This window comes from Cherax quadricarinatus, chromosome 6 (assembly GCF_038502225.1).
Source record: "Cherax quadricarinatus isolate ZL_2023a chromosome 6, ASM3850222v1, whole genome shotgun sequence".
NCBI classification, from domain to species: Eukaryota; Metazoa; Arthropoda; class Malacostraca; order Decapoda; family Parastacidae; genus Cherax; species Cherax quadricarinatus.
The window spans coordinates 46,192,862-46,206,779 of NC_091297.1; the positions used below are offsets into that span (position 1 = coordinate 46,192,862).

The 13,918-nt window shown below is 41.0% G+C and overlaps 1 protein-coding gene across 2 annotated transcripts in view; it reads right to left on the reverse strand.

Annotated features, from left to right (window-relative positions):
- The window catches only part of LOC128705284 (serine/threonine-protein kinase Genghis Khan), a 252,260-nt gene that overhangs the window by 204,042 nt on the left and 34,300 nt on the right, over nucleotides 1-13,918 (reverse strand). For both annotated transcript variants that reach the window (XM_070081447.1, XM_070081439.1), the window contains exons 3-4: nucleotides 9,926-10,111; nucleotides 2,225-2,315 (exon numbers count right to left, since the gene is read on the reverse strand). In XM_070081447.1, coding sequence (XP_069937548.1) covers nucleotides 2,225-2,315; nucleotides 9,926-10,111 — 277 coding nt within the window. The remainder of the gene's footprint in view (nucleotides 1-2,224; nucleotides 2,316-9,925; nucleotides 10,112-13,918) is intronic.

Here is a 13,918-nt window from a genome sequence, read left to right on the forward strand (position 1 = left end):
GGTTGTCAACAATGTGACATCTCGTTTGTCATGCCACCGTAATGCCATGATGTCATTGGCAGTAAACACCTGCACGTCATCACCACGAACACCTGCGTTGAGCCTGGGCATATGTTTACGATTAGAACGCACTGTGCCACACACATCTGTCTTGTTCACTCGCATGAAATCACTGAGTAATGGGCTTGTGTACCAGTTATCGGTATATAATGTATGGCCCTTACCAAGATAAGGTGCCATCATGTTTCTCACTACGTCACCTGATATACCCAATAACATCTTGGTATCTTTCAATGTTTTACTACCCGTGTATACAACAATATCCAACACCAGGCCACTGTCACAATCACAGAGTACAAACAATTTTATACCAAAGCGGTTCCTCTTGCTCGGTATATACTGCTTGAATGACAGTCTACCTTTGAACAAAATTAAAGACTCGTCAATTACAAGATTCTTGAATGGATAAAAGTATATCCTGAACTTTTGTTTGAGATACATGAAAACATTTCTAATCTTGTATAACCTGTCACTTCTGTCAGGCCTGGTTTTGTCAGAGAAGTGCAACATACGTAACAGTAAGATAAACCTGTTCACTGGTATTATTTCACTGAAGGATGGGATAAAATTAGCCGATCTGTGGACCAGTATGCTTTTATATTATGCTTATAGACATGAGGCATAAGCATTATTGTTGCAAAAAGCAAATACATTTCTGCAACAGTCGTCTCTTTCCACCTGTGTAGTCTTGACTGTGGTGATAAGATCGTATTTGCCATGGTGTACTGAAAATACTTATTACTTTCCCTGACAATAGTTTCCATCAATGGCTGGTCAAAGAATAATTCAAAGAATTCCAGTTCATTGGCCGTGGTTCCAAGGGGACAGGTAGGTAGAATTCCACTTTGCGAGTCATCAAAGTGGTGAGGGCTGGGAACAAAATTGGGATTTTGCTGCCAATCCCAGATACGGTTTGCTGGTGGATACTGGACATCATAGGCTGGTTGTACGGGTGGTTGTGGCGGGCTGGTGGGTGACGCTCCGCTTTGTCCTTGAACTGACGAGTCAGCAGCGTGGGTTCCCGCGTGGCACAGCGAGTCACGCATGGCAGTGCCACTACCACCACCAGCCCCACTAACACCATCCACTGATGTCTGTGGCCCATCCATGCCAAGTGTAGCCACATCATCCTCACTATCACTACCTAAAACGGGTGTAGGGCCACGGGATGTACTCCGGGATGTACTACGGGATGTACTCCGTCCCCTGGGCACAGCATAGGGTACACTACCCGAGCGCATGCGGCGGCGAACATACCGACGCTTCACTGGTGAATATGTTTCCTCACTATCACTACTCGAACGATCGTCGAGCGCAATAAAATCACAATCCACGTCAGAATCATCGTCATTACTGAAGTCAGAGGCCAGGCCACGGGAAAATATTAGTTTTCTCTTACGTTTAGGAACACCCGACCGTGAGTCACGAGTGCCCACACCAGAGGTAGAAGGTCGAGGATCGTCGGGGTTTTCTGCACTATTATCGATATCCTGGTCATTATTTTCGGTCACTAACTTATCAAAGCCGTAGAATTCGTCTTCATTTCCACTTCCATCAGTGTCAGAACTATCAGACAGGAAGAGGAGAGTCCCAATTTTCCGGGGAGTGAGAGCTGACTTGCGACGAGACATGGTGAACAAGGGTGACTGAGCCGGCGTTCCCACAATGCTATGCAGGCGCCTAGATTTTTTGTTTATGGCGCACACCCACGGCGCAGACCCGTTCTCTCATATGTAGGCCTATGAGCGCTTTCGCGCTAAATTTGACGGCGCTAGAATTTTGGCGTAGATCTACGGTTTGGACACTCACCGACCAGCCGTAGATCTACGGGACGGACCCTGAAAGGGTTAAGAAAGTAAGTGTAAAGGACAATGCTGAGAAGAAAAAGAGGATGATTTCCATGGAATTAAAGCATGAAATCATAGATAAATAAGCAAGGTGTTCAGGTTTTGCATTGATGGGGAAGCAGGCTCGTAACTCAAATGTTGGCTCGTAACTTAGAGCAAAAAATCAACCCAGGGATGGTTCACATCTCAAACTCGTATGCTGGGACACTCGTAAGTCAAGGTTCCGCTGTATTCTGTTAATAAAGAATCATAACTGTACACTAGCATAATGCATACACAGTAACTATGAACTTCTGCTTACATAAGAAAATACTTACGTGCGAGTGGCTTTACTGTTTTCCCGAAGTGAAAATTTTCTTCTCGACTTTGGCCGACCATTGCTATCTAAACCCGTTCTTACAATTTCCTCTGCAAAAGTAACACCCAAATTTAGTCTAAGAACAACATTAATGTAAAAACTTACGTACTAAATGTTTTAATTCTGACCTCTAAAAATGTAATGAATTTTAATGCACCAAGGTCACCCACCAAGGAAGAGCGACCTAAGAAACACATTCACCACCATTCATTAACCTTTTCACTGTCGAGACCCTTAATCCTGAACAGACTGTCAAAAAACTTAAAAAAAATTTCTTTCCAAAAGCTTAATAATATGTTTGCGAGTGTTTTAAAAGGAAAAAAAAAATTTCACTCAGTACTTACCGAGATACAGAGGCGTGAAGGTGACAAAGTGAACTGCTTACGGCAAAATTGGCAACTGCCGCTCACTCAGTAATACTATTTTTATTATTCTGTTTTTTTTTTTCCTTTTCTTTCCTAATATTTTCTTTTTTCAAGTAACTTTTGTGGCCTGTGAGACCAATATAATGCATAATGAATATATATATCCACTCACTGTATGCAACACAATAACTGCACAAACATTGTTATCATTATATTGTTTACAAAACACGTTTACACAAACCCACGCTACCTTCCCCATCACCCACACTGCCTTCCCACCAACCATGCCGTCTCCCCCACCACCCACATGGAAATAAGTCACTTTGACTTTTTTGGATTATCCTAGGTAATCTACACATGTGCTGCTATGTTGTTTACACAAACCCACACTGCCTTCCCCAACACCCACGCTGCCTTCCCCAACACCCACGCTGCCTTCCCCACCACCCACACTGCCTTCCCCACCACCCACACTGCCTTCCCTACCACCCACACTGCCTTCCCCACCACCCACACTACCTTCCCCAACACCCACGCTGCCTTCCCCACCACCCACGCTGTCTTCCCCACCACCGACATGGAAATAAATCACTCTGTCTGACTTTTTTGGTGGATGGTGGAAGGTTGATAATCATCTGGGTTTTCAGCACTATTTCTGGTATCCTGGGAATTGCTTTCTGTCACAAACTCCTCAAAACCATGAGATTCATCCTCACTGACACTTCAATCAGTGTTAGAACTATCACTTGGGAAAGGAAGAGTCCCAGTTCGCCAGGGAGTGAGGTATTCCTTACCGCTAGGCTTGGTGACCAAGGAGTACTGAATTAGCACTCCCACAATGCACTATGCCCCCTCCCATTTTTTTTTTATACTGCATACACTGACCAAGCAGATCTATTCTCTCATATATAGGTCTACTAGCTTTCTCCTGCTAGATTTGAAGCCGCTAGATTTTTGGTGTATTAATACGTCACCAGCACTGGCTTGTAAGCCGTACCTATATGGCACCAACAGTGAAAGGGTTAAATACATGTCTTGCCAGAAGTGTGGAGACATCACAATTCAAATGACCCTCTGAACTGTAACATCCCCATCCCTCCATCCAAGTGCAGGCACTGATACTTCCCACCTCCAGGTTTCAAGTGCTACTAACAGGCTTTTTCCTATATCCCTTCACAAATGTCACCTTACTTATACTCCAACAACTCATGCACTCTGATCTAACATTCACAAAGCCCGCCATTTTTTTTTTAACCCGTTAACTGTCCAAATGTAGATCTACGTTCTCTCACCCAGTGCTCTGGATATTTTGGAAAAAAAAAAAAAAAAAAAAAAAAAATTTAATATATATATATATATATATATATATATATTATATATATATATATATATATATATATATACACACACAGAAATAAAGAGTGCATTTTTCTGTGTCATAGAAAAAAAAAAATTTAGTGCCAGTACTTACCGGGATATGAGCCTGTGAAGTTGACACTTGATGCTCATCTGACTGCCACATCGAGTCCTGCCGCTTGCAGAAGTGTTGCCGATATACCTTTTTTCTATTTTTTTATATTTTATAAAATTTTTATGTTATGATAATTACAATTTATCTAGGTAGTAGGTTGGTAGACAGCAACCGCCCAGGGAGGTACTACCGTCCTGCCAAGTGAATGTAAAACGAAAGCCTGTAATTGTTTTACATGATGGTAGGATTGCTGGTGTCTTTTGTCTGTCTCATGAACATGCAAGATTTCAGGTATGTCTTGCTACTTCTACTTACACTTAGGTCACACTACACATACATGTACAAGCATATATATACATACATACCCCTCTGGGTTTTCTTCTATTTTCTTTCTAGTTCTTGTTCTTGTTTATTTCCTCTTATCTCCATGGGGAAGTGGAACAGAATTCTTCCTCCGTAAGCCATGCGTGTTGTAAGAGGCGACTAAAATGCCGGGAGCAAGGGGCTAGTAACCTCTTCTCCTGTATATATTACTAAATTTGAAAGGAGAAACTTTCGTTTTTCCTTTTGGGCCACCCCGCTCGGTGAGATACGGCCGGTGTGTTGAAAGAAAGAAGAAAGAATTACAATTTATAGTAGCTGTTGTGATTCCATAGCCAATCTTTGTTCTGACACTAATATTAGGTACTGAAATAGTACTCAAATAGTCGAAACACAATGACAGATGAACATTTTCACCTACCTTAGTTACATACTATTATCTAGAAATATATACATAGTATTTATAGGTCCCAGCAATGTTTTGGATACACGGGAGTATATAATAATAATTAATAATAATAATAATAATAATAATAATAATAATTATTATTATTTTTTTTTTTTAACAAGTCGGCCGTCTCCCACCGAGGCAGGGTGACCCAAAAAAGAAAGAAAATCCCCAAAAAGAAAATACTTTCATCATCATTCAACACTTTCACCACACTCGCACATTATCACTGTTTTTTCAGAGGTGCTCAGAATACAACAGTCTAGAAGCATACACATATAAAGATACACAACATATCCCTCCAAACTGCCAATATCCCAAACCCCTCCTTTAAAGTGCAGGCATTGTACTTCCCATTTCCAGGACTCAAGTCCGACTATATGAAAATAAGCGGTTTCCCTGAATCCCTTCACTAAATATTACCCTGCTCACACTCCAACAGATCGTCAGGTCCCAAGTACCATTCGTCTCCATTCACTCCTATCTAACACGCTCACGCACGCTTGCTGGAAGTCCAAGCCCCTTGCCCACAAAACCTCCTTTACCCCCTCTTTCCAACCCTTTCGAGGACGACCCCTACCCCGCCTTCCTTCCTCTATAGATTTATATGCTTTCCATGTCATTCTACTTTGATCCATTCTCTCTAAATGACCAAACCACCTCAACAACCCCTCTTCTGCCCTCTGACTAATACTTTTATTAACTCCACACCTTCTCCTAATTTCCACACTCAGAATTTTCTGCATAATATTTACACCACACATTGCCCTTAAACAGGACATCTCCACTGCCTCCAACCGTCTTCTCGCTGCTGCATTTACCACCCAAGCTTCACACCCATATAAGAGTGTTGGTACTACTATACTTTCATACATTCCCTTCTTTGCCTCCATAGATAACGTTTTTTGACTCCACATATACCTCAACGCAACACTCACCTTTTTTCCCTCATCAATTCTATGATTAACCTCATCCTTCATAAATCCATCCGCCGACACGTCAACTCCCAAGTATCTGAAAACATTCACTTCTTCCATACTCCTCCTCCCCAATTTGATATCCAATTTTTCTTTATCTAAATCATTTGACACCCTCATCACCTTACTCTTTTCTATGTTCACTTTCAACTTTCTACCTTTACACACATTCCCAAACTCATCCACTAACCTTTGCAATTTTTCTTTAGAATCTCCCATAAGCACAGTATCATCAGCAAAAAGTAACTGTGTCAATTCCCATTTTGAATTTGATTCCCCAAAATTTAATCCCACCCCTCTCCCGAACACCCTAGCATTTACTTCCTTTACAACCCCATCTATAAATATATTAAACAACCATGGTGACATTACACATCCCTGTCTAAGACCTACTTTTACCGGGAAGTAGTCTCCCTCTCTTCTACACACCCTAATAATAATAATAATAATAATTTCCCTTGAAACATGATGTAAGAGTATGTCACTTGTCTTATCTTATACCTCCACTGCTGACTATGGTGACAGTTGACGAGCACTGTTTTATCATATCACGCCACTAATGAAAGTGGTGACATTTGATGAGTGTCGCCTTATTTTATCACTCCACTAATGACAGTGGTGACATTTCATGAGCCTTCACTTTATTTGTTGTCACCGTTACACAAACATGTCTGTCTATCTGTCTGACTAGCTCTCTGTCCATCTGTCTGTGTGTTTCTTTCAGACTGTTTGTCTCTCTTGTCTCGAAGAGTTCCTCATGAACCAACTGGTATTACACACGATCACTATCTACAAGCATAGTATAGCACTTCGTCTGGATTTTTTGGGTTATCCTAGGTAATTTACACTCTGTATAATTGTATTTAAATTGTGGGGAATCAAATACAAAATGGGAATTGACAGTTGCTTTTTGCTGATGATACTGTGCTTATGGGATATTCTAAAGAAAAAGTGCAAAAGTTAGTGGATGAGTTTGGGAGTGTGTGTAAAGGTAGAAAGTTGAAAGTGAACATAGAAAAGAGTAAGGTGATGAGGGTATCAAATGATTTAGATAAAGAAAAATTGGATATCAAATTGGGAAGGAGTATGGAAGAAGTGAATGTTTTCAGAAATTTGGGAGTTGAAGTGTCAGCGGATGGATTTATGAAGGATGAGGTTAATCATAGAATTGATGAAGGAAAAAAGGCGAATGGTGCGTTGAGGTATATGTGGAGACAAAAAATGTTAACTATGGAGGCAAAGAAGGGAATTTATGAAAGTATAGTAATACCAACACTCTTATATGGGTGAGAAGCTTGGGTTGTAAATGCTGCAGCGAGGAGGCGGTTGGAGGCAGTGGAGATATCCTGTCTAAGGGCAATGTGTGGTGTAAATATTATGCAGAAAATTCGGAGTGTGGAAATTAGGAGAAGGTGTCGAGTTAATAAAAGTACTAGTCAGAGGGCTGAAGAGGGGTTGTTGAGGTGGTTTGGTCATTTAAAGAGAATGGATCAAAGTAGAATGACATGGAGAGCGTATAAATCTGTAGGGAAAGGAAGGCGGGGTAGGGGTCGTCCTCGAAAAGGTTGGAGGGAAGTGGTAAAGGAGGTTTTGTGGGAGAAGGGCTTTGACTTCCAGCAAGCGTGCGTGAGCGTGTTAGATAGGAGTGAATGGAGACAAATGGTATTTGGGACCTGACGAGCTGTTGGAGTGTGAACAGGGTAATATTTAGTGAAGCAATTCATGGAAACCGGTTATTTTTATATAGCCAGACTTTTTTTTTTTTTTATTATTATCACACTGGCCGATTCCCACCAAGGCAGGGTGGCCCGAAAAAGAAAAACTTTCACCATCATTCACTCCATCACTGTCTTGCCAGAAGGGTGCTTTACACTACAGTTTTTAAACTGCAACATTAACACCCCTCCTTCAGAGTGCATCATGACTCAATTCCGGCCTGCCGGTTTCCCTGAATCCCTTCATAAATGTTACTTTGCTCACACTCCAACAGCACATCAAGTATTAAAAACCATTTGTCTCCATTCACTCCTATCAAACACGCTCACGCATGCCTGCTGGAAGTCCAAGCTCCTCGCACACAAAACCTCCTTTACCCCCTCCCTCCAACCTTTCCTAGGCCGACCCCTACCCCGCCTTCCTTCCACTACAGACTGATACACTCTTGAAGTTATTCTGTTTCGCTCCATTCTCTCTACATGTCCGAACCACCTCAACAACCCTTCCTCAGCCCTCTGGACAACAGTTTTGGTAATTCCGCACCTCCTCCTAACTTCAAAACTATGAATTCTTGCATTATATTCACACCACACATTGCCCTCAGACATGAAATCTCCACTGCCTCCAGCCTTCTCCTCGCTGCAACATTCATCACCCATGCTTCACACCCACATAAGAGCGCTGGTAAAACTATACTCTCATACATTCCCCTCTTTGCCTCCAAGGACAAAGTTCTTTGTCTCCACAGACTCCTAAGTGCACCGCTCACCCTTTTCCCCTCATCAATTCTATGATTCACCTCATCTTTCATAGACCCATCCGCTGACACGTCCACTCCCAAATATCTGAATACATTCACCTCCTCCATACTCTCTCCCTCCAATCTGATATCCAATCTTTCATCACCTAATCTTTTTATTATCCTCATACCCTTACTCTTTCCTGTATTCACTTTTAATTTTCTTCTTTTGCATACCCTACCAAATTCATCCACCAACCTCTGCAACTTCTCTTCAGAATCTCCCAAGAGCACAGTGTCATCAGCAAAGAGCAACTGTGACAACTCCCACTTTATGTGTGATTCTTTATCTTTTAACTCCACGCCTCTTGCCAAGACCCTCACATTTACTTCTCTTACAACTCCATCTATAAATATATTAAACAACCACGGTGACATCACACATCCTTGTCTAAGGCCTACTTTTACTGGGAAATAATCTCCCTCTTTCCTACATACTCTAACTTGAGCCTCACTATCCTCATAAAAACTCTTCACTGCTTTCAGTAACCTACCTCCTACACCATACACCTGCAACATCTGCCACACTGCCCCCCTATCCACCCTGTCATACGCCTTTTCCAAATCCATAAATGCCACAAAAACCTCTTTAGCCTTATCTAAATACTGTTCACTTATATGTTTCACTGTAAACACCTGGTCCACACACCCCCTACCTTTCCTAAAGCCTCCTTGTTCATCTGCTATCTTATTCTCCATCTTACTCTTAATTCTTTCAACAATAACTCTACCATACACTTTACCAGGTATACTCAACAGACTTATCCTCCTATAATTTTTGCACTCTCTTTTGTCCCCTTTGCCTTTATACAAAGGAACTATGCATGCTTTCTGCCAATCCCAAGGTACCTTACCCTCTTCCATACATTTATTAAATAATTGCACCAACCACTCCAAAACTATATCCCCACCTGCTTTTAACATTTCTATCTTTATCCCATCAATCCCGGCTGCCTTACCCCCTTTCATTTTACCTACTGCCTCACGAACTTCCCCCACACTCACAACTGACTGACTCTTCCTCACTCCTACAAGATGTTATTCCTCCTTGTCCTATACACGAAATCACAGCTTCCCTATCTTCATCAACATTTAACAATTCCTCAATATATTGCCTCCATCTTCCCAATACCTCTAACTCTCTAATTTTAAAAACCATAATAATAGTGCCACTGAGTTTGTACATGTCAGAAAACAAGTAGATGAATGGATTAGCAGGCAAATTTAGTACTACAATTCTGCATTTGTTTAAAACATACAGCAGCTAACTTTCTCCTTAGTTTTAACAAATTAAGGACCCCGTTGTAATATATCTCATATACAGTACAGTACTGAAACTGAATTCTTTGGAGAATAAAGAAATCTGTTTTAGAACTCTGAAAATGATATGAATTCTGTTATTTGTTCTCTTAACAAATCTAACCTTGTATCAACACTCATTTATATGTTATCAGGCATTATTTGCTTGCAAATATTATTTGTGATTCACTCAGTCTCTCATTTTTAGCCTGCATGTGGTCACATGATGAGCTTTCTCTTGACGCTCAGCCACAATTGTCTCACCTTTGTGCAAGTTCCTGAGGTAGGCCACATGTGGCAGGTCGCTAATCATAACCATGTTGAGGATCCCAGTATGCATTAAAGGCTTGGTGCGCTTAAGGTTAATAGTCTGAACCCAGTCTCCAGACAGCACCTCAAAAACATCTATATGGATATCACTATACACAAGTAAAAGCCCATCACACACAGCTGAAAATGAAACAGATCTTAGTTAATGTGAATGCAATATGAGCTTTTACATAATTTAACTAAAGTACCTTACATACACATAACATGTACGATGTATAATGTTGCTTCCAGAAGAATCAAGGGGGGAGGTATTTATAGTTAAGAAATTTAAAAAAAAAAAAAAAAAAAAAGGCTACTAAAAAGGATGTGCAAGTGAGTTTGCAAGGGTAGAATAATAATAATTAATAACTTTGGACTTCATAATTTTTGAGTGCCTATGCTTTCAATAAATTCACCAGCACTCGCACATCAAACCATAAACACAACTGTGCATACAGTGAAGTCATCTTGCAAGAAGACTGCAATGTATGCACAGCTTGCAAATGTAGGCTAATACTTGTGTTAACAGAGAAACTGGGAAGAAAGAACAATAACTGGGATACTGTCCAGTCCAGAGACATCACATGCCAAGGTTGCTGGGAAGAAGTGGCAAGAAAAACTGAAAGCTTGTAATTCTTCCTTACTGGGAATGTGGCTGAATCAGATATTCTACAATGAAGCATGAAATACCAAGGATATATAGGTGAAAGTTCTCAATCTTGAGAAAAAGGGAGGTGTCAGGATAGCAATTTGCCAGAAATATCCAGATGTCCTAGAAAGCAGCAACTTCACTCTGACTGTACCCTTCTCCAGAACATCACTCCATCTGAGATCATATATACGCAGGATGACTCGAGTATGGAACACATTCGTACAGCATAATGATATTTATTTATTTATTTATTATCACACTGGCCGATTCCCACCAAGGCAGGGTGGCCCGAAAAAGAAAAACTTTCACCATCATTCACTCCATCACTGTCTTGCCAGAAGGGTGCTTTACACTACAGTTTTTAAACTGCAACATTAACACCCCTCCTTCAGAGTGCAGGCACTGTACTTCCCATCTCCAGGACTCAAGTCCGGCCTGCCGGTTTCCCTGAACCCCTTCATAAATGTTACTTTGCTCACACTCCAACAGCACGTCAAGTATTAAAAACCATTTGTCTCCATTCACTCCTACCAAACACGCTCACGCATGCCTGCTGGAAGTCCAAGCCCCTCGCACACAAAACCTCCTTTACCCCCTCCCTCCAACCTTTCCTAGGCCGACCCCTACCCCGCCTTCCTTCCACTACAGACTGATACACTCTTGAAGTTATTCTGTTTCGCTCCATTCTCTCCACATGTCCGAACCACCTCAACAACCCTTCCTCAGCCCTCTGGACAACAGTTTTGGTAATCCCGCACCTCCTCCTAACTTCCAAACTATGAATTCTCTGCATTATATTCACACCACACATTGCTCTCAGACATGACATCTCCACTGCCTCCAGCCTTCTCCTCGCTGCAACATTCATCACCCATGCTTCACACCCATATAAGAGCGTTGGTAAAACTATACTCTCATACATTCCCCTCTTTGCCTCCAAGGACAAAGTTCTTTGTCTCCACAGACTCCTAAGTGCACCGCTCACCCTTTTCCCCTCATCAATTCTATGATTCACCTCATCTTTCATAGACCCATCCGCTGACACGTCCACTCCCAAATATCTGAATACATTCACCTCCTCCATACTCTCTCCCACCAATCTGATATCCAATCTTTCATCACCTAATCTTTTTGTTATCCTCATAACCTTACTCTTTCCTGTATTCACTTTCAATTTTCTTCTTTTGCACACCCTACCAAATTCATCCACCAATCTCTGCAACTTCTCTTCAGAATCTCCCAAGAGCACAGTGTCATCAGCAAAGAGCAACTGTGACAACTCCCACTTTGTGTGTGATTCGTTATCTTTTAACTCCACACCTCTTGCCAAGACCCTCGCATTTACTTCTCTTACAACCCCATCTATAAATATATTAAACAACCATGGTGACATCACACATCCTTGTCTAAGGCCTACTTTTACCGCGAAATAATTTCCCTCTTTCCTACATACTCTAACTTGAGCCTCACTATCCTCGTAAAAACTCTTCACTGCTTTCAGTAACCTACCTCCTACACCATACACCTGCAACATTGCCCCCCTATCCACCCTGTCATACGCCTTTTCCAAATCCATAAATACCACAAAGACCTCTTTAGCCTTATCTAAATACTGTTCACTTATATGTTTCACTGTAAACACCTGGTCCACACACCCCCTACCTTTCCTAAAGCCTCCTTGTTCATCTGCTATCCTATTCTCCATATTACTCTTAATTCTTTCAATAATAACTCTACCATACACTTTGCCAGGTATACTCAACAGACTTATCCCCCTATAATTTTTGCACTCTCTTTTATCCCCTTTGCCTTTATACAAAGGACCTATGCATGCTCTCTGCCAATCCCTAGGTACCTTACCCTCTTCCATACATTTATTAAATAATTGCACCAACCACTCCAAAACTATATCCCCACCTGCTTTTAACATAATTTTAGCATAATGATGTCAACGAAATAAAGTCAGTTGATCAAATGAAAATGCTGGCCCACAGATGGCTCCAACTTCATCCTGTTCCCTACTTGTATGTCGCATAACAATAAAAATGTTTTCAAATGAGCTGATGTAGGTAACAACTCTTAGCTTGCCAATAAAGTTAGGAATCTTTAACCTGTAAACAGCTTGTCAATAAAGATAGGGAACCTTAGAAAAAAAAAAAAAAGCTTCTTTAGCTAAGGTGAAGAAAATAGTATTCCTTAGAGGGCATAATTTTAAATATTGCTCAAATATCATTAACCCTTTCAGGGTTGGTGCTGTACTAGTATAACTTGCATGCCAGGGTTGGTGCTGTACTAGTATGGTTTGCATGCCAGGGTTGGTGCTGTACTAGTATGGCTTGCATGCCAGGGTTGGTGCTGTACTAGTATGGCTTGCATGCCAGGGTTGGTGCTGTACTAGTATGGCTTGCATGCCAGGGTTGGTGCTGTACTAGTATGCATAAATTCTAGCACCTTCAAATCTAGCAAGAGAAAGCTGGTAGGCCTACACATGAAAGAATGGGTCTACGTGGTCAGTGTGCGCAGTATAAAAAAAAATCCTGCAGCATACAGTACGTAACGAGAAAAAAAAACTCTGATCGTGTTTTTGGTTTAAAACAGCGACTTTGCAGGGTATTTTCGTATGCTATTTATGGTTGTATTCTAGTTTTCCTGGCCTCATTTTATAGAATGGAAGACATATCATGGAAATTTAGATAATTTTGATTGGCTTCACAATGAAAAGTACCTTGAAATTGAGCTCAAAGTAGCAGAAACGTTCAAATTTTTTTTCCAAAGCTCAAAGGTAAACAAATCATGCCATGCGTCCAATACACAACAAGTGGCGAGTCTAATATTCTTTCACATGTGCGCTGATATTATTTATACCATTTCTACACCATTTCTACATGAATGCAGTAGTCTGCATAACATAAATCTTCTATTCTTTGTGAGAATAAAAATTCAAAGTGGAAAGCAAAAGAAATGTAGCAGAGGCCTGGGAACATGAGTAATCAACAGAGGAAATGTTATTTTAGTGCCAGGAATGTCTTTCTTGTTTATTCTGGACCCTATTTGGAAATTGGCATCTTTTGAAATTTGTGTGAAATTGGCAAAATTGCCAATTTCTAACCACGTTATTGGTTAGTTGAAATCGGTAAATGGGTAGTTTCTTGTACTCATTCGATAGACAAAATGGAGTTATAGCGAAATAGGTATGATTTTTATCAACTGGTACATTGGAATTGACCGATAATAGGGCTCAAAGTGGGCAAAATCACCTATGTGTAAACATCGTCGAGACCGCTAACTTTGCGAGA